Source organism: Marmota monax, unplaced genomic scaffold (genome assembly GCF_021218885.2).
Source record: "Marmota monax isolate L192 unplaced genomic scaffold, Marmota_monax_Labrador192_F-V1.1 WCK01_AAM20220418_F8-fsc00011, whole genome shotgun sequence".
Taxonomy (NCBI): Eukaryota; Metazoa; Chordata; class Mammalia; order Rodentia; family Sciuridae; genus Marmota; species Marmota monax.
This window is the reverse complement of record NW_026693082.1, coordinates 6,065,274-6,093,260: the sequence shown is the minus strand read 5'-3', so window position 1 is coordinate 6,093,260 and position 27,987 is coordinate 6,065,274. Positions and strand designations below refer to the sequence as shown.

General features: G+C 37.4%; 1 protein-coding gene across 2 annotated transcripts; it reads left to right on the top strand.

Annotated features, from left to right (window-relative positions):
- The first annotated feature begins 3,755 nt into the window (after window positions 1-3,755).
- Hsph1 (heat shock protein family H (Hsp110) member 1) lies at window positions 3,756-26,947 on the top strand. 2 transcript variants are annotated; one of them, XM_046454137.2, is made up of 18 exons: window positions 3,759-4,254; window positions 6,554-6,611; window positions 8,407-8,547; window positions 9,156-9,278; window positions 10,767-10,866; window positions 12,115-12,248; window positions 12,625-12,869; window positions 13,418-13,646; window positions 15,442-15,548; window positions 15,777-15,910; window positions 17,786-17,994; window positions 19,417-19,548; window positions 22,268-22,405; window positions 23,107-23,232; window positions 24,374-24,481; window positions 24,581-24,700; window positions 24,927-25,088; window positions 26,060-26,947. In XM_046454137.2, exons 1-18 carry the CDS (start codon window positions 4,148-4,150, stop codon window positions 26,264-26,266), a joined length of 2,580 nt encoding a protein of 859 aa, XP_046310093.1. In that variant the 5' UTR covers window positions 3,759-4,147; the 3' UTR covers window positions 26,267-26,947. The 2 variants fall into 2 exon arrangements, with proteins under 2 accessions (XP_046310094.1, XP_046310093.1); XM_046454138.2 differs by lacking the exon at window positions 19,417-19,548 and having other exon boundaries at window positions 3,756-4,254.
- The last annotated feature ends 1,040 nt before the right edge of the window (window positions 26,948-27,987 follow it).

The window sequence follows — 27,987 nt, the reverse complement described above, 5'->3', positions numbered from 1 at the left end:
GATAGAGCCTGGAGGAAGAACGAGATAGAGGAAGGGGGAAGGAAAGGGCAATGGAGAGGGCACAGAGAGAACCCTCAAGTCCCAGCATTCTAAGCCACAGTCCTGAGAATCTGATTGGGCTGCCTAGATCATATGCTCATCCCTGAATCAGTGACTCCTGAGGTCAAGGGAAATAGGATGTGCTGATTAGCCCAAGCCAATGTGACTGTCCTTGGCACTGGGGATGGCACCAGTTTCTCCTTTAGTAAGAGTAAAATATTGGGTGTACCTTTGGGAAAGACAATCTGCTTCCTGGGTAAGCATTTAGAAACTTCCCTTATGGTAGGATTCAAATTGAACCTGAAAGGACATGAAGAAGCTGGCCTCGTTGATAGCCTGGGGAAGAGCTTCCTAGGAAGGGGAATAAATACAAACACACACACACTTTGATTTAGGAGGAAGGCCGGTTGCCTTAATATGTTGAGAAAGTGGTTTACAGGGAGTCTGGAGCAGCAAGCATGAATGGTTTCCTATGCATTGTTTTTATTATCCACATTTATAATAAAATAGAAAACCCCTCTTTAGAAGAAAAAAACATTTTTATGTATTTTTCCTATATGCTGGCTGCTAGCAGATGGGATAAAAGTCCCCCAATTTTATATATATCTTTTTATAAGTCTCTGCTCCCAGCACAATATCCTTATGCACTTCTATTTTTAGGTGCTCATTCTAATATAAGTTAAAATAAGGACAAAACAGATCTTAGCAGAACTCATTACCTTTCAAAAAGCAAGTTTAAATAAGAAGAAAACCAAAACCCTTTAATAAACAAATATTGAAAGATGCTCAAATTGACAAGATTTTACTTATTTGAACATTCATAATGCATTGGCATTATAGAGAGGCCATTCAGAACATGCCTTTATTTGGAACAAAATTTTATGCTACTTCTATAACCCTCCAGCACTTGCCACTATGCTGAATACAGATAGGGGCACCAAAATACTGACTCACACCAAAAGTCAAAGGTCATGTGCACTTTCATGTTCATCTACATACCTGTTCCTATGCCCGTTTCTCTCTTCCTTTCAAGGAAGCTTAGTCGAAGCTTTTTATAGCTACTGCACATTCATTATTGCATTGAATACTGTTTTTGTTCTGAGTTGTCAACTTTCAATTTCACATTTTCGTTTTATTGTTCTTTGGGAGCTGTCTCTGCTTCCAATTTTGTGGACCTTCTTGCTCTCTCTAAAACAAATATGGAATAAAATTCAATGACTGCAATGGTGGTTCCTAGCAGACAAGATAAACTCACCTTCATTCTATGTTTACCTCATAATTACACAACAAGGATTTGTGGAGATTGTTTTTATCTGGTAAGTTTCAATCTAAAACTTCTGACACTATGACAAAAATAGTGTGGGAAATTCTGTGTGACAAAAATACAATGAAATATGCAGAGCAATGAAATGTGGTAAAGTTAAAACAAGAAGCATTTTCATTATATAATAAATGTGGCGGTTCTTATGGCCTTTCATTATTTATCTGTTCTGTAAATAGTTAAGGTGAACTGATTAAACACAAGAGGGCTAAAACATGACTATACAACTCAGCATCCACAGCAGTATGAGTTGAGATTGAAGTGCCCAGTACCAACATTTCTTGAATAGTATTACTATTCTTAGTATAATTTGTCAAATGCTTATTACCATACTAGATGTTTTGTGTACATTTAATACTTCCAAAATCCCAGCAAAAGTATGCTATTATTTCCATTTTACAAATTTGCCCAGGATTAAACAGACAGTAATACTATAGAATAATGGCTTATGTTTAGTAATTCACATATATTTTGAACATTACATAAACCCTATGAGGTAGAACACAGGCAGGGTTAGTAATTATCTCAAGATCACACAGCTCACAAATTAATAAGGACAGCTAGGACTCAAGCCCTTGAACTTCAACTCCAGGAGGGCTGGTACTCTTATAAGCTGCACTTTATATAAAGCATCTTAGCAGTGCATGCCAGGATTTGAACCTGACCCAAATCAGTCTGGCTGCTCTCCTCTCTGCAGCTTCCTCATATAAAATGTGGGAAACTGACCAAATAATAATTTCAAAGGTCCTTTCTGTTCAAAACTGTTACCTTTCAATGGACTGCAATGTTTTTATACACAAAGAGGTTGGGGCGGGGGTCCGTCTAGGTATTGTGGATGCATAACAAAACTCTTTACAGCTACCATTTTTTTTTTTTTTCAGATTTAAGAATACAACAACCCTGAGATGGCTACTATTATCATGACCATTTTAAAGGTGTGTTAAGTGTTAAGGTTCAGTAACTTAAGTCTTAAGTGGTAGACCAACTATCAAAAAGCAGTTTAGTTTACACACCCATAAACATGGAACTCTGTCTTTGCCTCTGACTTACACTCCTGTCTGTGTTAATGAGGAATTGCCACACTCTGGATTAACAGTTAAGAAATTTCTAACTTTAGATCACAAAATTACACACTTATTCAATGACGCGCATTTGAATTATGTGCCTGAGGGAAGGAAAAACACTTAGATCTGAGGCGACCTTAAAAAGACACAAAAGGGTAGAAAGACCTGAAGATACCAGCAGCACCATTCCACCTTTCCCTTGTCTGCTTGTCACTTCACTGAACAAAAGGCAAAAGTGGGCATTGCTTTCCCGGGAAAGGAGGGGGAAAAAAAAAAGCTGTTTCAGATCAAAAAAGTATCAATTAGGTACTTAGGTATCAATTCGTGGTTAGGAGTGGCAGGGCGGAAAAATGTCTGCTTCAATCAGGTCTATCAAAAATAAGCACAGGGCTGGGGCTACAGCTCAGCGGTAGCGCACTTGCCTGGCATGTGTGAGGCACTGGGTTCGATTTTCAGCACCACATATAAATAAAGGTCTATCAACAACTAAAAATAATATTTAAAAAGCATAAAGTGACACCATGGACAGCTTTCCAAGTTATACCACAACTAAAAACCAATTTCTTAAAAAACAACCCCCCCCCCCCCCCAAACACACAACCTCTCACATTTTATTCTACAAAAACATATCTTGCCGGGTGATGAATAAATGCAAAACAGTAAACACAACCCTGTGCTTAATAATAAGCGGTTTAAACTGACGTTCCTTCTTCTAAAGTCGGAATGGGTCAGCTGTCGGGGCAATCTAAGGCAGAACAGCACAGAACACAAAACTAACAGACACATAAACAAAACAACGTTCCCCGCCAGAGAAGGCGCGCGAAAGCGCTAGACAGAACTCGGCCTCTCCCCTGAGCCCCCAAGACAAAGCCAGGTCCCAGCACGCACTGCGGCCGGGACTACACATCCCAGCATGCAATGCGCCCTCATCTCCCGGCCAGACTACACTTCCCGGCATGCTCTCCCGACAGCAGGTTGGCCTCCCCAGAGCCTCGAGGTCTGGGGGCTACGCCAAAGTGGGGTCCACGTCCGCCGGATTAGCTTCCCTTTATAGTCTAAGGGTGGGCATCACCGCCCAGTAGCCAGTTACGAATGCTGCGAGTTTCCGAGTCATTTTTTTCTGTTCCTGTTATTAAGACGACAAGGAGCCCTTGGTTAGGGTGGGCGGGGACGGAGGAGGGTCAACCTGGTTGACTACAGCCAATGGCATCGCCGCGGCTGTCTTGACACCATGGCAACGGCAGCCGTTCCCCGGGGAACCAGCTACTCATTGGGTAGAATCTTTCGAGAAGGCTCGAGAAGGAAGCGGAAGTGGCACGTGGAGAGGCCGGTGGAGGCGCCGGTGAGTAAATGCCGCAGATTCTGGAAAGTTCTGATCAGTGCGATACATAAGGCTGAGGAACAGGGACCTCCCCTTTTGGGTCGGTTGTTGGGCGCCGGCGCCGGTGTGCTAGCGAGCGGCGGCGGCCGAGCAAGACAGTCAGCCCGAGCTGTGTAGCGACTTGCGGAGGCCGAGCGCCGCGTTCTCCCGGGGCATCTCTCCTGCAGCCGCCGCGGTCCCCGGCTATCCGGAGGCGCCCGTCCGGCCGAGTGTCCGTGTGTCTGTCCGAGTGACAGAAGCGCAGTCGGCCCCGCGGCTGGAGCTAGAGGCGGCAGCGGCAGCGGCCGAGAAGGAGCAGCGCGCAGACCCAGACCCGAGGCGGAGGCGGACCGCGAGCCGGCCATGTCGGTGGTGGGGCTGGACGTGGGCTCCCAGAGCTGCTACATCGCGGTGGCCCGGGCCGGGGGCATCGAGACCATCGCCAACGAATTCAGCGACCGGTGCACCCCGTAAGTGGGAGTTTGCAGGGCACTGGGGGGACAGGTTCTGGGGCTGGAGAGCGCCGGGGACTCGGAGCTCGCGGGCAGATGGAGGCGGCGTGGGGAGTGGCGCGCCCCTCGTGGGGGCTGGGAAGGGGTGTAGGCTCGCCGCAGCCGCCGAGGGAGAGGAAGGGGTGCCTCGGAGATTTGCCGAGGCTAGACACTCAGGAGCTCAGGTCTCCCGGGGTCGCCAATTTGGGCAGAATTTCTGGGGGTCCGGCTGCGGCAGCAAAGCCCGCGACTTCGCTCCGCTTGCTTGGCAGCCTTCGCCCGGCTCCTTCCGCAGCCGCCCCCGCTTCCCCACCCGGCTTCTCGGTGCTGGCTGAGCCGCCCCCGGCAGCCCTCCTCCCTCCGCGCCTATCTGTGCACACCGCGGAGCCCGGGCGGCCGAGCCGTTTCTTCCGCACTATGAATCTCGAAGTGAACTGGAAGCTTCCAGAGCCTGTGTGCCGCTGCTTGGCCCGGGAGCCGGCAGTCTGTTGTTAGCGACCGCAGAAACACTGTTGTGAAAGATAAATCCACCTCTCCTTACCCGCTGTCACGGTTGCTAATGTTGTTTGTCCAAGTACCCAGAATCGTTTTGGGGAGATGTAAACGTCCTTTTTTGTTCATTATCGGAGCCATTCATAAGAATTCTAGACCCGAGTTTTTATTTTTTAATTTCGGAGTTGAAATAAGAGACAATAAAAATTGCCTGCTTTTGTAGCCGGAACTCCACGAGAAGGAAGGATGTTTTTCTCTGACTTAAATGTTAATGTTCCACAGCAGCGTGGGGTGGGCAAACACTAAAAAAGCAACTATTTCATGGGGTTATTTTCTGAAGAAAATGTATGCAAACATACCTGCATTTTTGCATTGATGAAAATATTTGTTTGCTTTTCAAGGAAATTATTTTTTTTCAAATGTGCTAAAGTCTTCTAGAGATTTGTAAAATGCAACATTAAGCCCAAAGGTAAAATGAGTTTATACAGTTATTTGCGGGCAGATGAACGCTTATTAAAGTGAATGAGAAATGAGGAAAAAAGCTAATATTGCTGATGACTTATTCCCATGCATCTGAGTTGCAAAACCATAGTGGTCTGTTTTTTTGCCAGTGCAGGACTCTTAATTGGAGGTTAGTAAGAAAGATAACAGTATTTCAGACTTTCATCCCTATGCAGCTTACATCTTTGTTCTCTTTGATCCAATAAAAGAAAAGCTATTCAAAAGCTATTCTAGGAGGGAATGTTTGTTAAACCAGATTGTTGATTCAACTGCATTGACTACTGTTAATTACTATTTATTTCAATTTGATTATTCCCTTGGAAAATGAGTAGATCCAGTCTGCAAGTGAGTTTAGAAGGATACCAGTTTGGACTCTACTGTAAAGGTCTGTCTTCTGTTTGAATGTCTCCCTGGCTTTTAGGATGCTATTTAGCACCTGGTGGAATAATCTAGGTCCAGGATGATTCTGTTTTAGCAAGTTAAAACTTCCTCAGTGTGTTCCCATTTTACTCCTCTCATTTACCTAGGTAGGAGTAAGTGTAATCCAAAATTAGATTAGATTTGGATTAGTAATGCACAATTAGATCTCTTTTCTAATCCAAAACCTTAATCACTGCCTCCTCCTCAAAAGACTTTTCTTGATCTTGCCTCTGTTGTGTTGCTATGCATTTCCATTTCTTGTTACTGAGAAAGCTGTCTCATGGTTACAAATCATTTTCATCTCTTCAAAGCAGATTTAAATTAATGTAATTCATTTAATCTCTTCTCTCAAACATTTATATTCCATTCTGCTGTAACTTTTTAAGTAGAGTCTCCAGATAGGAACCTCTATTGTGCTCTTTAAACTCTAAAGTCATAAACTTAGGTACATTACTTGGGTTTACATAAAAGCTTTTGAATCTTAGAGAGGCAGATGGTATATGAGCACAAAAACAGGTAGACAGTGACATTTATGTTATTTTTGTATAGGGTGAAGTTTAATAATATTCTTTAAGTATGCAGAATATTTCCTGAATTAATGTTAGTTCTTAGTAATTGGGAACCACACAGATGATACTAGTACTTGAGGTGGGGAGAAATATCTCCTAAGATGTGAGCAGACTTGGGGCAGTAGGATTGCAACCCAGATTTTATTCTCAGAACTGAGTTCAAGGGAACCTTTCCTCCAAAACACCCACACATAACCCTTGAGGCAATTTTTATTAGAATTTTCCTTGTCAGTTAAGAATGTCCACACTTATGCTTTTTTAACAGTTTTGAAACATTTGGTTTTTATTTCTTCTAGATCAGTCATATCATTTGGATCAAAAAACAGAACAATTGGAGTTGCAGCCAAAAATCAGGTATGTTCCTTAAGAGAATTCTGGCCCATTTTTTTTTTAAGGGGAGGAGTTTGAAAGATACATACAAGAGTATCAAGTGTCTTCTTAAGTTTACCTGTTTTTGAGTTTTAAAAATGTAATTCAGGTATTCTTTTTGAAACCTTATGTGATTATTTTCCTGTTGTGTTCCTTCTCTCTTGATCTATTGAATAAGATCTGCTTTAACCTCCCAACCTGCCAATAAGACACTTGAAATTTTTTGGTGACATTTTTCTCAATATTCATTTAAGAATTAAATATTCTTTTTATAGAAAAAACCTCTAAGCTTCTGTGTTTAAAAGCTTTTTGAGGTTACTTAATAATTCAGTGGGGCTAGGAGAACTTTTTGTCCAAACCTGTGCTCATATGGTAGCTGTTTGCTACTTGTGGCTGCATAGTCAGTACTTGAAATGGGACTGTTCTGAATTGAAATAGGAAGTATATAAGATACAAGAAGACTTTTCCTTTTTTTTTTTATCACCTATTAATTAGTTTTTAATGTTATATATAAAGCTCTCATTTATGTTTTACATTGTTTTGAACAATTTTTTTGAAAGATTTTTTTGAACAATGTTGTTCAAAAAAATTTACATTTTTTTGAACAACATTGATTTTAATATATGAAATACTTTTTCAGGGACTTTAGGAAATAACATAAACAAGTCTAATTACAGAAAATAATATTGCTAAAAAGAAACAAAACCCTAAACCCTGAAATATGTTTTACTACTATATTGTGGCTAATTAGGTTGGAAGAGATACATGACAGGGGAATAGGGAAGAAAAATAGTTATACATACTCAAAATGAGGTACTCACAAGGAGAGGGAACTTCAGTGGAGTAAAAATCCGAAGTGTCTTCAAGCTAACAGAAGTCATAGCTCTTGTCTCTTATCTTAATTACTTAGTGTAAACAAGGGTCCCAGTTTTTGTTTTTTTTCTTTGCATGAAAAATACTTTAAAGTAGAATTTTTAATCCAGAGTTTAACCAAAATATTTAACTGAAACAGTGGATTTAAAAAATTACCATCTTATAACAATTTGGCATGTTTCCCTCCAGTTCTCTTCTATTTCTGACCAAATATTTCTGTTTAACCTCTGTATCTGAGATATAAGTAAATAAGTTGCCAAAAGAAACTGAGCAAATTTTAAGTATGCTCTGATTTAACAAACATGTATCAGTTGTAAGATACTATGAATTTAGTCTCATGCTTAAAAACTGTGGCTCCCAAATGAAAAAAAATAAGCACATGCAGTTGAAAATATTGCCATTTTAAAACATTTTGAATGATCCTAACTTACGTCTTCTAATATAGTTATTATCTCATACTATTGCTAGGAAGAGTAGCCATCCATATGTATTCTGGAGTAACGTGTATCCTGGTGTAATAAGTGAACTTTAAAAAAATGTGATTTGACCGTAGTGCTTCCAAATCTCCTTTTCATTCACTCATTGAATATAAAAATTAACAAGTTTAGTTAGGGGGGAATAAAATAAAGTAATAATAAAGTTACTGGGTTACTGGCATTGTCTCGGAATTTATCTTGTAGATTTTAAAAATCTGCTTTAAAGTGTGTTCGGACATGGTTGCCCTCGTCTGTTTTCCTTAGATGTTTTCTATAGGAGAAGAAAGTACAAATAAGCTATTCAATGATGGGAATGTAGGGCCCTAGAGAGGGTTTATGTCCATACCTAGGGTTGGTGTGAGTTGTATAAATGGCTAAATTGCTGTAGATAGCAAATTAGGGAAATTTAAAATCTCAAATTTCTTTTGCAGCAAATCACTCATGCAAATAATACCGTGTCTAACTTTAAGAGATTTCATGGTCGAACTTTCAATGACCCCTTCATTCAGAAGGAGAAGGAAAATTTAAGTTACGATTTGGTTCCAATGAAAAATGGTGGAGTTGGAATAAAGGTAATATAACTGAGCAACCACTGGTTTCTAAATAAGAAGACTGTTTAATCTATTGAGAAAAGTACTAGCTCTTAAGAGTGCCTCAGATATCTTAATTGTTTTGTTTGTCATATAATTCCTTTTAAAGTATAGTTAAGTATGTGCTAAATTGAGAATTATTCAGACAATAATTATATTGCTATAACATAATTTGTGTTCTAACTTTTTGGCAGTTGGAAACTTTAGGTTTATTTGATAGTGTTTAGTCTAAACGGTGTTCATGAATCAAACAAATGTCTGTTCAAAGACAATCCAGCTGGATTTGAAGAGCAATAGTGTAATACAACCAGGAATCTTTTTTTAACTTCCAGATGCATTCTTGTCTTATGATCAGCAGACAATATTTATTCTAGTGATTCATCTTTTCAATGGAAATTTACTACCATCTATAATGGTTTGACTAGAACTTTGGGAAATCTGTCTTGGTGGTTTTCTTACCCCTTCCTCCTTCCTTTATTCCTCCTTTTGAAACAACAAAACAGATTTTGTAGGAAAGAATGTTTTGTGTTAATATTAGCATTTACCATTAAGTATTACAGCGTTCACAACCTTTTTTTCCCTTAATATAGGTAATGTACATGGATGAAGAACATCTATTTAGTGTTGAACAGATAACAGCTATGTTGTTGACTAAGTTAAAGGAAACGGCTGAAAACAACCTCAAAAAACCAGTCACAGATTGTGTTATTTCAGTAAGTAGAATTCAGCAAGGAATTGTGTTTTAATTTGCCTTGTATTGAAATATCAAATGTGTGAAAACTGGTTTATTACTAGGGATCAAAATTCTATTGATAATAATGTTCTGGACTATTTTAAAGTAGGTCTGAGTGGTATTTTAGCTAGAGGCTACAAAGCTTGTTTGGGGGTTTGTTTTTTGGTACCAGAGATTGAACTCCCAGACACCCCACCACTGAGCTATATCCCCAGCCCTATTTTGTATTTAGAGACAGGGTCTCACTGAGTTGCTTAGCACCTTGCTTTTGCTCAGGTTGGCTTTGAACTTGTGATCCTCCTGCTTCAGCCTCCTGAGCTTCTGGGATTACAGGTATGTGCCACCACACCCTGTTGGAAGCTACACAGGTTTTAACTGGAGGTGGAAATCTGTGGGGCATTTAGAAAATATAGATTGACTGTCACATACTGTAGCAGTTAAATGCAACAGTATCAGACAGCTTTAGTACTTTTCAGCTTTCCACAGGTGAAAGAACTCAAAAGTTGAGAACCAGAGCTTTAGGAGTTTTAAACTGTAGCCTAGTGGTGATGGTAAAACCTAGATATTTATCACTGGCAATTCTGCTAGCTTCAGTGGAGAGGCAAATTATCAGAGAATACTTGAAGAGGATAAAGTCTTTTATTTTGATACCAGAAAGGCATTTGTAAATTCTGCTTTCACAAATGACTAGCATCACTGGTCTGCTGTGGTTATGTTCTCCAGTAGGATTGTCTATAATGGTCTTAATTTCAGCATGGTTTCTGCATTATAGCGAGCCTTGTGACTTGCCCAGAACAGTCAGAAGCCTTTATGGCAGCATATCCTAGGATGTGAAAGTGTATGGCAGAACAGCTAGAATTTTTCCTGTAACGCCGAGTCCTGTCTCTGTTGCTTAGAGTAATAATCACTATCACTAATCTCTAGTAAAAATAAAGAATTAAGTCAGTAGTCATTGAGATATTTCTTTCTGAAATATCAATGATTACTTGGAAAAAAATGAGGAAGTCTCTAAGTTTTGTGTTAGGTGTTTTCCTTTATTAATGATATATATATCACTTTAGAGTGATCCTATGAATGTATTGATTTTTCTTCCTCATCAATGTCCTTACAGCTAGAGGTATAAGCCAGTACCATCAGAAACTTCAGCCTTTGCTCTTTTTGTGCTTTTATCTTTCAGGAGCATCAACATGCTTTGCCAAAAAGCACATTTGTAATCTTAACCAGTCTACTGAATTATAAAGTAACTCAGAATCTGTTATAATTTTAAGGCAATCTTTTCAAAAGTAGTTACTGTTTCTATAAGTTAAGGAACTTGCTGGAAATTAAGTGTAAAGTTCTATTTCTGTTTTGGGACCTGGCTAGGCACCTACTTAGTTGGACTCCTGTGAATTTATTATAAGTGGTTTGTGAAGAATTTAAATATTTTTGTGTTCTAGGTGAGCTAAAAGGTTTTTTTCCTTGTTTGTAGGTTCCCTCCTTCTTCACAGATGCTGAGAGGCGATCTGTATTAGATGCTGCACAGATTGTTGGCCTAAACTGCTTAAGACTCATGAATGACATGACAGCTGGTAAGAAAGTGTGTCTGTAGAAGTGACAAAACCCATAAAAGTTATGACACTCTGGGTGCTATTACTAAACACTTTTTCATGTAGAAGTAAAAACACTTTTATAAAAAACGTTAGATCTGAAAGCAAAAATTCAGCTTTTTAGGTACTTGTCATTAATGAGAGTTTGGTGCTTTCTTAAATTTATGAGTCTTATTAGAAAATTATTTCATATGTATATAAAATATAAGCGTGTGTTTAAATTATTTTTTAAGTCATTTCTTTGGTACTAAAGATTGAGCCCAGGGCCAGTTTACCACTGAATAAACACTCTCAGCCCCTTGTATTTTTTATTTTGAGGTAGTGTCTTGTAAATTGCCAAGGCTGGCTGGAACTTGGGATCCTTCTGCCTCTGAATACAGGTGTTTGGAATATAACGATGGAGTACATACACCATGCCTGGCCTATATAATTTTTTTTAATTAGGCAGGTTGGATTTAACTTAACTATTTCCTTACATTGCTTTTATAGTTAAGAAACAAGTTTTTTCCCCAAATCCTAACGTTTAGGCATCAAAGCTACCTTGAGTACAAGTAATTGATTATGGTAACATTTTTTCCTCATATTTTCAGAACTGGAGTTGATTATTTGTCAGGTATTGATTTAAGCACATTCTGTTAGGCATTGTGCTAGATGCAGTAGATAACAGTGACTGCTTTGCCTACTACTATTATTTCCTCCTGTATCAGTTTATTACTATTATTGATCAACTAAAAAGGGAGAGTAGTTTTTACACTTGAGTTATTTTCAGTGTACTTCTAATAGGTTTTTAAAAGGCTATTAGGTATACCTGTTTAGAAGTATAGTGATTTCAAAGTTCAGAAAATAACAGACCCTTTAATGCTCCAGTCTTCAGGAAACAAGAAGCACTGCAGTTGCTGTAATTATGTAAGATTTTTTTATTTTTTATTTTTTTTGATAAGTAATCTCACTGCAGGTTATGGTTAAAAGTAAGTATTGTGTAATGAGTCCGATACTGTATCCATGTAAGTAAGTCCATTATTGTTTTCCATATAAGGAGAAAGGATAGAGCATTCATGGTTCTAAAGTCAGAAAGAGAATAATAGATTCCAGAAAGTCATTGTAAAGTCAGACATAAAAAGGTTTCACTGTAATTGTTTTATAGTCAATTTTCCTGCGTGTGTAATTATTTGTAACAATGAAATATCTAAGTATAAACCAAAGAATTGAAACATAGTTTACTTTTTGTAGTTGCTTTGAATTATGGAATTTATAAGCAGGATCTCCCAAGCCCAGATGAGAAACCTCGGATAGTGGTCTTTGTTGATATGGGACACTCAGCTTTTCAAGTGTCTGCCTGTGCTTTTAACAAGGGAAAATTGAAGGTAAGCATATATTGGAACTGTGTGACCAGATATAGGAAGTGTTGAATTTGTTGTGATTTTTAAGCTAATGAGCCCAGACTATTCTTGGTAATGAAGAGCTCTAGGTAAAGATGTCAATATGAATTGTTGCTAAGATTGATCTACATAAAAATGATGTACGTAGTAATTAAAAGTAAAGAGTACCTTAGAAATTTAGTGGGGTTTTGTTTTGTTAGTATTTTGTAGTTACATTACTTTCAATTGATGAATTTCATGTTATTGTAATTTAAATGAGAAGTTGTGAACCTGTTAGTCTTCAGTTGTTTAAGTAGCAATATTTAGGATTCTAATTACAAATGATGGGAAATGACCAGATTATTTGTTTTAACTAATTTAGGTACTGGGAACAGCTTTTGATCCTTTCCTAGGAGGAAAGAACTTTGATGAAAAGTTAGTGGAACATTTTTGTGCAGAGTTTAAAACTAAGTACAAGTTGGATGCAAAATCCAAAATTCGAGCACTCCTTCGTCTGTATCAGGAATGTGAAAAATTGAAAAAGCTAATGAGCTCTAACAGCACGGACCTACCACTGAATATTGAATGCTTTATGAATGACAAAGATGTTTCAGGAAAGATGAACAGGTGTGTCTTGAGTTCTGCAGATGAAATCAATGTAACTTCTTGCTGAAATTATAGCCCAGGTGTCACTTGTAACTAGGATTCTTAGGGTACATTTCAGGATCCTGTGCTACATGGCGTATGACTGAAAAGTCAGTGTTTTATCACCATTAGAATTTAGGGGCACTTCTTCAAAGAGGGTTTTCAAAAATATCTTCTAAGTAATCTGATGAGAAAGTTTTTTTGTTTTTGTTCTCCACTTTTTGGTAGTCCTGGACCAATAATTAAATAATAGTTTCATAGATATTTTGATGTGAATGGAAATAAATATTTAAGGTAATGAGAATCAGATCACATAAAACATTTGGGAACTAACATGGCAATTGTAAGAATATTAAAGTAATTTCTTCTAATAATAACTGTAGATCTGATTTTTTTTCCCAGCCCATTTCCTGTACCTATTTTACATATTTACAAAGGAAAAGGGGTTACAAACTATGGTAGCATTTAATTTAGGTTTATCTAGGGTATTTGGAGGAAAGAATGAAAAAGTGTTTCTCTTATTCGCTAAGGTCACAATTTGAAGAACTCTGTGCTGAACTCCTGCAAAAAATAGAAGTACCCCTTTATTCATTGATGGAACAAACCCAGCTCAAAGTAGAAGATGTGAGTGCTGTTGAGATAGTTGGAGGCACTACACGAATTCCAGCAGTGAAAGAAAAAATTGCCAAATTCTTTGGAAAAGATATTAGCACAACTCTCAATGCCGATGAAGCAGTAGCCAGAGGATGTGCGCTACAGGTATTTTCTCAGCCCTGCTTGCTCTTGGTGTGCGTTCCTAAACAGTTCCCACTTGATTTTCATGACGATGGGTAATTTAATAAACAGAGCCTTGTATCTAATTAGATTGCAGAAGGAAGTTACTTTTCAGTGAATCCATAGGCTGTGGAGGAGACAAGGACGTTCAAATCTGGAAGAGCCAATAAACTTTAGAACAACTAAGTTGGTGTTTCTCAAACAAGAATTAGAAAAGATATGTTTCTGAGGGGATCATAGAAAACAGCTGTAAAGCACTAATTAGCAGTGTGGCAGTGACAGTTAATGGTAAAACACGGGAGAGAATTAAGTGGGATGTCACAAGGAATAGATTTTCACATGGTTTTAGAAAATAGGGACCCTCTTACACCCCAAATTGATTTTTAACCTGCTTATAGAATAAGAAGGCAGCCCAGAAGTATAAAGTTAGTTTAGTGAAGCAAAAGCACCAAACCTAGACATTATTAGTACAATAAAACATATATTTAGAGTATTGATAGGCAATATGAATAATTAAATAGTTTTAACTAAAGTTAACACATTGGATTAACTGTGATGTAGTTAGAAGGTTTATAACATAAAATGAGATTCTGTAAACAAAGATCTTCAGAGTGTCTGCCTTTTAATACTTAGGAAAAATATGTAGATACTTAGTAATGATACCCTTTGTATTGTTATAGTATGTTTTATTGGATTTTTGGTTTTTTTAAAAACTTAGTATTGGAACAAGCCTCCTTAACTGATTCCCCCAAATGTTGGAGGTTCCTAGTTTTCTTAAAGCTAATTCTGAGCCCAGTGTGGTGACACACTCCTGTAATCCCAGCGGCTCGGCAGGCTGATACATGAGACAGGAGGATCACAGTCCAAAGCCAGCTTTAGCAATGGCAAGGCGCTAAGCAAATCAGTGAGACCCCGTCTCCAAATAAAACACAAAATAGGGCTGGAATGAGGCTCAGTAGTTGAGTACTGTTAAGTTCACTCCCCCTCCGCCCCCAAAAAAAGACCTAATTTTGGCATCTCTTTGGAAAGAAATCATACTAATTAGATATTTGGTTCATCTATTTATGATTTTTATATACTTTGTCTAAATGTGAACCTTCCACCTGACTTGGATGTTTATTGGTCCCAATTTTGAAATTATTCTTTTCATTCATAAAACTACTAGAAAATATGGACATTTTTAGTTTTACCCTTTTCAGTTTTGTTTGGTTCTTTGTAGTACTGGGGATTGAACCCTGGGGTGCTCTACCACTGAGCAACATCTCTAGCCCTTTTTTATTTTATATTTTGAGAAAGGGTTTCAGTAAGTTACCCTGACTGGTCTCAAACTTGAAATAATCCTCCTACTTTAGCGTCTCAAGTAATTGCTACCACTCCTTAGTCCCCTTTTTAGTTTTTAAACATTTGAAAAGTAATATGGACAGAATTGTCTGTGTATTTACACATTCCATTGTGCATCTACACATTCAAAAGAGAAACAGCTTTTAAGTGACATTGCTATAAGCAAGGCATTTTTGGAAAAAACCAATGTTTTTTCCTAATCCTATAAAGCTTGGTATTGATTAACATTTACTGTCCTAAGGTATGATCTGCCTTTCTAGTGGTTGACATGGTATTTGGGTAGTAAATAAATCATTTGTGCTTAAGATGACATATGCTGTAAGTAGTTTTGAATTTCACCTAAAACCTGTCCATCCCATTAGAATTGAGTTTTATTTTAAAAGATGAGTGGAAATTAATCATAAGCTCATGATAATTCTTTTCATATTTTTCCTTCAAGTGTGCGATCCTTTCCCCAGCTTTTAAAGTTAGAGAATTTTCCGTCACAGATGCAGTTCCTTTTCCAATATCTTTGGTCTGGAACCACGACTCAGAAGATACTGAAGGGTATGTAGTAGATGTTGTCTTTAATATATAAAAGGTAAATGAACAAATAACTTTTATGGTAGAGTGCTTACCTGTGATTTTCAACAACCAAATCTATTAAAACATCTCTAATTTTGGTACTTTAAAATAAGATAAAATTGACAGATTTTAGAATGTCTCTTCTCTGTTTATATAGCAAAATAAGTTCACATATTTGAAATACTGAGTATTTTTTCCTTTCTTCTCTAGTGTTCATGAAGTGTTTAGTCGAAACCATGCTGCTCCTTTCTCCAAAGTTCTCACCTTCTTGAGAAGGGGGCCTTTTGAGCTAGAAGCTTTCTATTCTGATCCACTAGGAGTCCCATATCCAGAAGCAAAAATAGGTAAGAAGTTAATTCTATATATTTTGCTCTTTGAGTTGAAGATGTAGCTTACCATTCAGTGTAGACATTTAAATTTTTTCTTATTCTTAGTAATATTCAGTGAAAGAGAATTCCATGTGAAAACATTTTCAGTTTAGAATCATGTTGATGGTGAAACGGGTTCATTTTACTGGCCTATACAGATATGACTTGCATGTTCTGTTGTCGTTTTCAAGTAATGATTGAGGAACATGTCAGGTATTTTCCTACTTCTGACGTAGGCCATACTTAAAAGGATTACTGGCTACTTTTACTGTTAACCTTTCTTTTTTTATTTTATTTTTATTTTTTCAGTAGTAGTTGGACACAATACATTTATTTATTTGTATGTTTATTTATATATGGTGCTGAGGATCAAAGCCAGGGCCCTGCACGTGCTCGGCAAGTGCTCTACCCCTGGGCGACAATCCCAGCTCCTACTGTTAACCTTTCTTCTCGGTGAAATTTATTTCAGGATGACACTTCCAATGCAAAATATCACTCAGATTGTTAAGGATTTTGTACTGTAACCTTTTCTAGAGAAGCATTTTTCTTTGGGAGGTTGGACACTGTCCATCCACTTTTGCTCATAGTAAATTCTGTCTGTTTCCTAGACTACAGATAAAATTTGCAGTATTGCTAGGTCCTCTTCGGGGTTTAACCTTGCCCTCATCCCTTTTTTTGAAGAAACTCTTTGAAGGGTCCAACCTGACCAGTTGTGTTTTGTTTCTTGACTAAAGACTAAAATGTTCTGACCCACAGTTTGTTTTATTTTCAAACATTTGTCACAAATTTATTGGTAGCAAAATAGCATGAGAAATTATACTGTAAGATTTTTGGTAGGTTGAATTCTGTGCATTAATTCTCCATTGTGCAGAAGATAAAATCTAACCTTTAAATTTGGCATATCTAATTTTTCATGTTTACCCAAACTGAAAACCTTGTACACATGGAAAGAGCCATGTTACATCCCACTCTCCTGAGAGTCTTCTTGGATGTCTGAGAGTAAATGTTACTTCCTGAACTAGTGATGTGACAGTTGATCAAGGTCTAGTCTGGCATCTTTCACTGACCCAGTAATTAAATCTGTAACTTTCTGTGTTTTTGTGTAGATAGCACCTTAAATTTAATACTCAACTAATTTGATGCTTTGCACATAATAGCTTCAAACTATTTCCCAAAAGTTCAGTGGTATCTGTAATAACCATACTATTGCTGGAGATGATAAACACTTGGTTCTATAGTAAAGTGCTCATTTAAAAATTAACTTGGTCCTCAGAAATAATTGATGGTTAGGTAACTTGTTGCAGGTTACACAACCAGGATCCACTGTAAAGCATTAACTAAATAAAGATGTGGAATCATTCTATTACATATAATAATTTTAGGCATTGATACAAGTTTTAGCTTGCTTTCCATATTTAAAATATTTGTTTTTTTAATCAGAAAAGTAGTATTCGCTAAAAGACATCATGGGATTAAAAATCAGCACATATGTTAAACCTGAAAAATTTTCAAGTCTTGTTTGTGCTTATCCATCTACAGAAATTGGATAGAAGGAAACAGAAATTGCTTTTGATTACTGTTATCTGAAACCCATATCTGCCTAGTGTATGCTTGAATAGCCAAGAGAAGATCCTTCCCTGTGAGATTTTTATGGTATTTCAAGACTAATCTTAAGAATTGTATGTATGCTGTACAATTAATATGTGTATTTTGAGATCATAGTGTACCTTATAAGTTGGGTCAAGGGAGAAGATTTTGAAATTGTACTTCTAAGCTATATTTCTTAGCATTTGCCTACTGTATAGAGGTTTAGGTTGAACTCTAAAATTGTCTTATTTCTTTTTGTTCTAGGCCGCTTTGTAGTTCAGAATGTTTCTGCACAGAAGGATGGAGAAAAATCTAGAGTGAAAGTCAAAGTGCGAGTCAACACCCATGGCATTTTTACCATCTCTACAGCATCTATGGTGGAGAAAGTACCAACTGAGGAGAATGAAGTATCTTCTGTTGAAACAGACATGGAGTGTCCAAATCAGAGACCACCAGAAAACTTGGACACTGATGTAAGTTAGCTGATAAATCTTTGCATTTGAATATAGAATGGACTTAATTCTAAGCTGTCAGAGAAGGGTCAAAATGTTTTTCTCTTCATGAATAATTTTGATCAGAATTTTCTGTAATAATAGTTCGCCAGTTTATGGTAATATACAAGAATTTAGGTATTATGATTAAGTTCTTTATAACTGAATTTAAAATAACTGGTATATAATTTAATTGAAGTAAAGTTTCCTTAGTTTTTTTTAAGACTATACATTAAGTCAAATGTTGACTGATGGATATCAAAAAAAGACTACTACTTAATCTATTCGGCAGTATTGTAAAGCTGAAAAAGAAAATGTTTTTAATTGTATGGCAAATTTGTCTTCGGTGTTCCAGAACTTGTTTATTTCTGGGCTTTAATCAGAAATCACTTTAATGAACAGGTAGTGTAGTGTTTTGGTTAAGATAAAGGGCAGTGTTGGTATCAAGCGGTCACTGTTAAATCATTCCCACAATATTGAAGCAACATCTAAACCCTTAGTTTTAGTCTCATCTAGAAACTCTTTACAATAATGAGTTGTATGGCTAGTGTCACTGTCTCAGTCTCTTAGTACCTTTTGGATATCAGTGGTGCCTTGCTTCTCAGTACTTCAGTGTCTGCTTTAGATTTTTGAAGCTTTGAAAGAAAGATATGGGTGATTTCAAGATTAGACAGAAAATGTTAACTTAGAATTTTAAGCTTCTCCCAAAGATCATAACAAGCACTGATTGTTTGGAGATGGGGGCTACTACAGAAAGATCGGAAAATTAATAGGCTTCATTTTTCTTCCTTTTAGCAGAGTTTTAGTCAGGATTGGTAACATGTAGCATGTAGCATTTATTCTTTATCCTAAAGAGTCTTTGAGGTACAAATGTCTGAGTCACAAGATGAAAGTGGGATGGAGAGGGTCTCAGATATCTGTAAGCTGAATGATAAGCCCTGGAATGACTGACAGTTGGCCATTTTATGAAGCTATTTAATAAATGGAAATGGAGGTAATGTCGATGCATGACGGCTGCTGGTGAAACTAGGTTTTGGAAATTTTGTTTCTGGGAAAGAGGCCTTGAGTGGAAAGCCTGTTGCCTGTGCTTCTGAGAACTAATATCTGTATACAGTTAGATGAAAGTTTCTTGGAGGGGAGTTCTTGATTGTCACAATCAGTCAAATGCTTAGCTGTGTTACTTAACTGTATTAACTGCTGACATTCACAGAATTTCTTACAGGTTAAAATTTTCTAAGAAGTTTCCGGGTATTTTGTGTTCGTTTTGCTTTTATCCGGTACTTTTTCTGCCCACCTGTTACGAGTTCAGAAATTGAGTGTACTGTCTTTGGTGCCCTGTGACTTTATAAATTCATACAAGTACACCTGCTTTCTACATCCTTTGTGCCTGGGCTTTCATTTCAGAAAAATATCCAGCAAGACAACAGTGAAGCTGGAACACAGCCCCAGGTACAAACTGATGGTCAACAAACCTCACAGTCTCCCCCTTCACCTGAACTTACCTCAGAAGAAAACAAAATCCCAGATGCTGACAAAGTGAGTGACTCTTCTAGTTCATTCCATTAGACGATGTTGCAACATGTAATCGTTAATGATATTAAATCTGAAGTTTTAAGAGCAAGCTCCAAATGATTTTATTCTGTGTAGATTTTTTTCTGTTCATTTTCTGTGTTATTCATCTAAAACCAGATATAGAGGTACTCAAGCTCAGCTAAGGAAATTGAATATTCTGCTTTAGACCTAAAAGTGTCTCTTGATTAACTGCTACCCCAAGTACAAGAGACTAATGCAAAGTGTTTGTTGTCTTCTAAAGGGCGGAGAGGTATTTGCTAAGGCCAGAGGCAGAAAGATACATCCCACTGTGGATGATCAGTCTCACTTGAGTTAATCAGATGATAAATACATGGGCTATAGGAGTTAAATCTTTTTTCTCCTTTCAAGTTATCTGTCAAATTTGAGTAATTAAATAATCAGATCGCATTTTCAAAGAAATTATTCTTCCCTTCTTCCACATAAGTATTGGAAGCTAAATTAAGTAGTTGTATAGTGTCCCTTGAAAATGACAGCTTCTAATCAAATCTTTCAAGCTCATGGTCTGATGGATATCGAGAAATAAACACCCTTTTACTTTGCAGACGTTCATTCTCTCCAGGTGGCATGTAAATTACCAGTCTATTGTTGGTAGTTTGGATTTTCTTCCTTTCTGAAGATAAGGGTGTTTTTTTTTTGTTTGTTTGTTTTGTTTTTTAACTCGGGCACGTCACAGAATTGTTTATAGGGGTTAAGATGAATTTTATGTGAATTAAGAGTTTCCAGTTTTTAATTTGCTGTGATTAATCTCCAGGGCTCTTAATATGCTCAGTAGGTTCTGACTGATTTCTAACAACTGCTGCCTTTTTCCCCTGTTAACAAGTCATGTGGTGATGGGTGGTTATTTGGAAAAATACCTACTTAATTTCAACTAATCCCCTAGATTAGAGTTGAGCATTAACTAGCTTGTGCTGATAAATAGTCTCAGTACCTGTCTAGCAGATGGCATTGGGTAGAATCTTGTGTTCTTAGTGGTAGGTGGGGTTACAGTCTCAGCCCTTTAGAACATTATCACACTCACTTGGAGTTTCCTCTTCCGTTCTGTGTTGGGATACCATTTCGTGATTATCTTGGTTTCGTGGGTAGTTGGTTTGTTTTGTTCTGCCTTACCTTTACTCAGCTGCCATTTGTGTCCTGTCATCTATTTTGTTCCCTGAGGATCTGTTGCATTCGTGTGTCTTGCAGGGTTTGGGGATCATCTGATTCACTTTTCCTTCTTGTGGATCATGCCCTCAGCATGCTCACTATGTGAGGGGTCGCATATCCACTGGAAGGAAGAAGACCTAGGCCCACAGGCTGGCTGACTAGAACACCACTGGTGATTCAGCTTATGGCATTTAGTGGATAAGTGATCTCTAAGGAACGCCGGAACATGAGTCTGGCAGACGTGATTATAGTCCCATCAATAATTTTAGTCAAGTTATTGACTGTCCTAGTCCCAGTTTCTTGAGTCAAGTGCCTACGGTTTTAATGTCCTCTATAACATGAATCATCTCATGACAGTGATTATTGTATCTCGTGGGCTGTGCTTTTCCCATTTTCCAGTTCTAGCCATTTGGATACATGTTGTACACCTTGGTTATCATCTAATTTGTTTTATGGTCGAATCTTCTCAATTATGTTGTTTGTCATTTGTGGCAGGAAATGTGCTATGTACCTGAAGAAATGGAAATACATAGAAAAGGCTTGGAAAATTGAAGGTCCCAGGAAATACTTCTTTAGCCCTGTATTTACATATTTTGAAAAACCTACTGTATCCGTTATCTGAAAAGCACGGGATTTGGGGTTTTAGAATATCCGCACTATTTAGTGTACATGATGAAATATTTGGGGGATGGCACTCAAATCTAACACTAAATATGTGTTTCATATATACTTAATAGCCTAAAGTTAATTGTATTCAGTATTTGAAGTGCATCTGTTTTGACTGTGACTTGTCACATGAAATCAGCTATGGAATTTTCCACTTGTGGCAGGCATCACGTGGATACTGAAAGAGTTTCAGATTTTGAAACTTCAGATTAGGGATGTTCAGTATTATTTGCAGCATCATCCTATTCAGATTAGGGATCAGTTCAGATTAGGGATGTTCAGCCTGTATTATTTGCATCATCATCCTGTTCGTTACTTTAAAACTTTTAAGAATTTCTTGTCACTTTGCAGAATTGCTAAGGAATCACATAACTCAAAGGCAAATGGTGGAAATAATACAAGTGTGTGTCTACATAATGAATTTTTAAAGGCATTCAGTGTAGTGCTAATACTGGGATATAGTGACCAAAATACAATGTTAGGAATTGAGTAAATCTTAACATCAAAAAAGTAAAGGTAAAAAGTTTGTTATTGTCAGATTCTAGACTATAAAGTTACTGGTAATTTAAAAATTTTAACTATTGAGATTCACAAACCTGCTTTAAAAGGATTGGAAAGTAAAGACCTGTGTAGAAAAACATTAACAGCAAAGATTTAAGAAGAAAAAAAAAATCCCAATCTATAAAGGAGGGCATATTTAAGTTTACTTGAAGCCCTGATTTAAAATGGGTAGTTTGGAATAGATAATCTTGGTGATTTAAGGGATTTTGTTTTATCAGTAAGTACGATGGATTTTTGTTTTTCAAGAATTGTTTAAGAATTTTTCCATTTCTTTTTTCTACTTCTTCCCAAGGCAAATGAAAAGAAAGTTGACCAGCCTCCAGAAGCTAAAAAACCCAAAATAAAGGTGGTGAATGTAGAACTACCTATTGAAGCCAACCTGGTCTGGCAGTTAGGGAAGGACCTTCTTAACATGTATATTGAGACAGAAGTAAGTACTAAATCCTTTTTATTGTGGAGTATATGTATCTGTTTTGGCCCTGTTACTACTCATTGCTAATTGATAAAGGGTTACAATTCTTTCCCATATCTCAAGTTTTATATGGTTTTAGGGATGAAATAAAAATCAATGAATTTGCATACTTAATTGAGCTCCTGGGTTGTTCTTCTTGCTGTAAGATTGTCTCTGTTCTTTTGAAGAAATTGGATGAGACTATCCCAGCACAGAGTGCATGTAGTAGGGTGGAATCTAGTCCACATGAAATAATTCTAACAACAACATTTGGTGCTTTTTTGTAGTCTGAAACTCTAGGATTCTGTGTAAATGATATATAATATGTAAATAATATACCCTTTTACTGAGTTGGAGCATCATGATTAGAACTCTTACCAGTAAATTATAGTCTATTTACATTTTTAAATGTAGTGCAAAGTGGTGTGATCATACATTGGTGGTATTAATTCCAACATGGTACAACCATACAGGAAGACAAAATTGTATTTATTATATGCTAAAAAGGAAACAACTTCACACTAGAGTTGGGGCCAGGGTGTAGCTCAGTGGTGCAGCACTTGTCTAGCATGTGCAAGGAAGGCCCTGGGTTCCATCTCCAATACCATAAAAATAACAACTAGTTAAAAAATTAACTTGGTTATTGCAAGATCATAATAACCTTTTCTGTTTGCTGACAGGGGAAGATGATAATGCAGGATAAATTGGAAAAAGAAAGAAATGATGCTAAAAATGCAGTGGAGGAATATGTGTATGAGTTCAGGGACAAGCTGTGTGGACCATATGAAAAATTTATATGTGAGCAAGTAAGTTTTAGAGCTGTTTTATTCAGATAGTCTCATGTAAAGATTCTGACATTTATACTTCTAGGTTATGTAACTTGAGCTTTTCAAAAATATAAATTAATACAAAAGTAGAAATTATGTAAACAAAGTTGTAGAGAAGTGAGGCTTTCTAGTGACGTGCAGTTTCATGTTATTCTGGTTTACCCCGGCGAGTTTAGTAACTTGCTTTTACCATCCATAAGAGAACCTGTCAGATATTCACTTCACTTCTGTGGCATCTCAGTTACAGAGGCTAAAAAGATAAAGATAATCCTTGTTTCAAAGGCCTCAGACCTTTTTATCAGGGTTTTAGAGGACACCGTGCTCTCAGCAGCCTTCTCTTCTCCCCTAAGACTTGCCCAGCCGTTCACTGTGTCATCAGCATCATTGCTCTTCTTAGCGCTTTGCCCCCTTCCTGGTCAGTGTGGCTCTGAGTAAATCCCAGAAGCACGACTGAGAAGGAGGAGACTTTAAAATAGTGTGAGGGGTTAATTCTGAAGTACTAGTCTGAAGGTCTGTGGGCTTTTCTAGTGTAGTTCACTTCTTGGCCCTGCCCTGGCATTTCCTGGGGTTTTTACATTGGGATTCTGAACTAGGGGGACCCAACAAGCTACGTCTCAAGAGGCTAGAAGTACATACCTCGTATGAATAGGTTGGTAATGATCTTTTTAAATGTGTTCAGTGATTGGATTAATAACTGGTATAGCTTCCCTTTCAATATTTGAGAGTTTGGGAAGTGAATAGAAAATGAATAATTGAGACATCATTGTTTTGGAGAATAATCACATAATTGCTCATTTATAACCAGTTGTAGTTCAATATATAAATTGCCTTAAAGTGGGCTTCTAAGATGCAGTATGTTAAGTTAGGAGACTGGTTACCAAAAACACTGAAAAGTCCCTATGTATCCAGACAGAAGCTACACAATATCTGTGAGTTCCTCATGCCAAATATTTAGAGCTAAACAGGGTGTTGGTATTTTTCAGTGAAGGGAGGCCAGGCTAACTCGAGTGTCTTCCTGGAGGAGGAGCTGGCTGGTCTTCAGTGTTTCTTAGATGCCTTTTGTTTTGTTGTAAAGACTCCTGAAGCGGGACTGCCTCTAATCTTGTGTTTTCCTTATAAGGAACACCAGAATTTTTTGAGACTCCTCACGGAGACTGAGGACTGGCTCTATGAAGAAGGAGAGGATCAGGCTAAGCAGGCATATGTTGACAAGTTGGAAGAGTTGATGGTAGGCTGTTCTCCCCTAAAAAGGTGGTACTTGTGTTTTAAACAACAGATGTGTAAAGTACAATTGTAGCAACTATTAATTTATTGTATTTTATATTAGAAAATTGGCACACCAGTTAAAGTCCGATTTCAAGAAGCTGAAGAACGACCAAAATTGTTTGAGGAACTGGGACAGAGGCTGCAGCACTATGCCAAGATAGCTGCTGACTTCAGAAACAAGGTAGTCCAGCTTTTTTGTACATACTGAGGGTTAACTTGGATTCTGATAAGCTAGCATTTAGGCTGAGCAGTTTTGATCAAGGGTTAAATATTCATAAGTGAGGAAATTTTGGTATTTGAGACCAGGTAGTAGATTTGAACTTTGTGGAAAATTGGGCCAAATTCGATTTTTTTATTTTTTTACTATTAAGTATGTAATTTTATAGTGTATATTTTTTTCTGTTTAGGATGAGAAATATAACCATATTGATGAATCTGAAATGAAAAAGGTTGAGAAGTCAGTTAATGAGGTGATGGAGTGGATGAACAGTATCATGAATGCTCAGGCCAAGAAGAGTCTTGACCAGGATCCAGTTGTACGGGCTCATGAAATAAAAGCAAAAGTCAAGGTAAGTGTTAATGTCTCATGTGTACTACTGGGTTCTCTTACGGATTTCGTAAGACAGACTTTCTTAGTTCATTATTGCTATCACAAAATTTAGATGGCTTCATAGATTTCAGTTGAGTTCCATTTATTGATTGAGTTCAACTGTGTGTTTGTAGAGTTCATGTCACGTGTCAACAGTTTTTCTAGGACTTAAAACATTCTGTATACAAAGTAATATCCCCGCCTCTCTGGCACTCATGTTCTTAGGGCAGGAAGACCAGTAGTACCAGGTACATGACGTGTCAGATGGTGTTACATGACGTGTCAGATGGTGTTACATGCTGAGGGGGGAAATGAAGTAGGGTGTTTCAGTCAGCATTTGTGCTGCTGTGACTAAAGGATCTGACCAGAACAACTGTGAGGAGGAAGCGTTTATTTGAGGGCTCAGTCCCTAGAAAGCTGGCTCCATTCCTCAGGGCTCAAGGTGAGGCTGAACATCATGTCAGGAGAGAGTAGCAGAGGGAAGCAGCTCACATCATGGTGATCAAGAAGCAGAGAGACTCCACTTGCCAGATAAAAATATACTCCAAAGCCACCATCCTCTAGCCACACCCTACCATTTCAGTTAATCCCATCAGGGATCAATTCACTGATTGGGTTAAGACTCTAACAACCCATTCATTTCTCCTCTGAACCTTCCTGTGTTGTCCCACACGTGAGCTCTTGGAAGACACTTTAGGGTAAAGAAGGGCTAGGAAATCCCATGCTGTGGAGAGGACCCAGGTGAATATACGATGACTTTCTGAGATTCAGAAGAATGCCCACTTTTCTTTTGATTGGACTGCGAGCTATATGGTTTGGGGCAAGTGTAATAAAATGAAATTCTTATATGGATAATTGGAATTAATAGAAAAATGCTGGGTCAGGTATTTGGAGAAATAATTGAAAGTAAACTGATAGGATCCGAGTAAATCTGATTATTTGTTTTCTTAGGAATTGAACAATGCTTGTGAGCCTGTTGTAACACAACCAAAACCAAAAATCGAATCACCCAAACTGGAAAGAACTCCAAATGGCCCAAATATTGATAAAAAGGAAGAAGATTTAGAAGGCAAAAATAATTTTGGTGCTGAACCTCCACATCAGAATGGTGAATGTTACCCTAATGAGAAAAGCTCTGTCAATATGGACTTGGACTAGGTGACATTAAATCGGCATATTCCTTCAATTAATGAAATATTTTTGTCATAGTATGTGATTCTACATAACATACTGAGACTATTTATATTTTCTTTTTTAAGGATGTCTAGAGATTTTGTGTATTATATGGAAAAGAAAAAAGCTTAAGTCTGTAGTCTTTATGATCCTAAAAGGGAAAATTGCCTTGGTAACTTTGAGATTCCTGTGGAATTGTGAATTCATACTAAGCTTCTGTGCAGTATTACCATTTGCATCACTGAGGATGAAACTGACTTCTGTCTTTTGGAGAAACAAAACTGTACTGCTTATTCAAGAGGGCTGGGATTAAAATCTAAGCATTTGTTCTGCCAAGGTAGTTTTCTTGCATTTTGCTCTCCATTTCAGCATGTGTGTGGGTGTGGATGTTTATAAACAAGACTAAGTCTGATTTTATAAGGGCTTTCAAAAATTAATTCTGTCCAATAGAATGATTTTGCTTTCATTATTAAAAAAATCCAGTGAATAACAAAGCTAGTAAAATGTGTTTAGCAGCATGCAAAACAAAAACTTAAAAGTTCTCTCATTACACAGTACATTGTCATGTGAAGGCGTGAAATGGAAGAAATGTTGATCCTGTTGTAACTGATTGTGAAAACTTTATGAGCTTTAAAATAAAGTTCATCCTATGGTGTCATTTCTAAACTATTAGTTTTGTCACTGACTTAAAAATGGGATAAGAGAAGAAAAGTATGAATTATTGTATCAGAAATTAAGTTACTTACTATAAATATTTCTCCTTTAAATGAAAATCACTTTCTCCTGCAAGAAAAGTAGCATCTGTTTATCACATTTAAAATTTCTTAAAAAACTGACTTTTTTGTGTGTGTGAATATTTGTTACACATGATGGTCATAATGGTGGTTTTTGTTTTGGTACCAGGGAACAAACCCAGAGGTGCTTAACAACTAAGCCTCATCCCCAACCCCCCCCCCCCTTTTTTTTTTTTTTTTTGAGACCGTGTCTCACTAAGTTACTGAGGCTGGCTTCAAACCTGTGATCCTCCTACCTTAGCTTCCCAAGCCACAAAGATGACAGGCATGCACAACAAGATCAGCAAGGTGGTGTTTTTTGAAAGACTAAATATCGGAGGAGTTTTCAGTAAGTATAGTTCAGCATTATAATTTCACAGCTGGATGAATTCCATTATTAACACATAACCTAAAATTATTTTAACCAATCCCACTATTGTTGGATTTAGGTGTTTCTCAACTTTGCTATTCTAAATAACGCTGCAGTGAATCTTGTCTATCTGGTCATTTTCTAAGGACAAAGTTGAAGTGTTGCATGGGGTGGGAAGCAGACACCTACTTCTAGGTTAGATGACCATGCCATGGTGTGCAGTGTGTGCTACTTACTAAAGTCAACTCTCCCTCATCTTGTAACTGTAGCCAGTCTCTCATAACTACTTCATCATGTAATTCACGTAAAGCAGAATAACCTTCAAAACAAGCAATGAGGTTTAGGAATTATAGGATGACACTGAAATAACCCCAAATCATCTACTCAGAATTTAAAAACCCATGCCTCTAGGCCAAGCAACTGGTCATATATGTGTCTGATGTAAGTTCTTGCTTCATTTTTTTAATGCACATTAATATATACTCAGATTAATACTTTACCCAGTGTAAAAATAGATTATTAGTTCTGACCACAGCTGGGAAGCTTACTGTTAACCATTTAGA

Bases quoted from the DNA above. Each gene is read 5' to 3' on its own strand.
- Hsph1 (XM_046454137.2), top strand. From the start codon at position 4,148: ATGTCGGTGGTGGGGCTGGACGTGGGCTCCCAGAGCTGCTACATCGCG. The intron at 12,870-13,417 runs GTGTGTCTTGAG...TTATTCGCTAAG, and splicing joins GTTTCAGGAAAGATGAACAG to GTCACAATTTGAAGAACTCT. The intron at 15,911-17,785 runs GTAAGAAGTTAA...TTTTTGTTCTAG, and splicing joins ATATCCAGAAGCAAAAATAG to GCCGCTTTGTAGTTCAGAAT.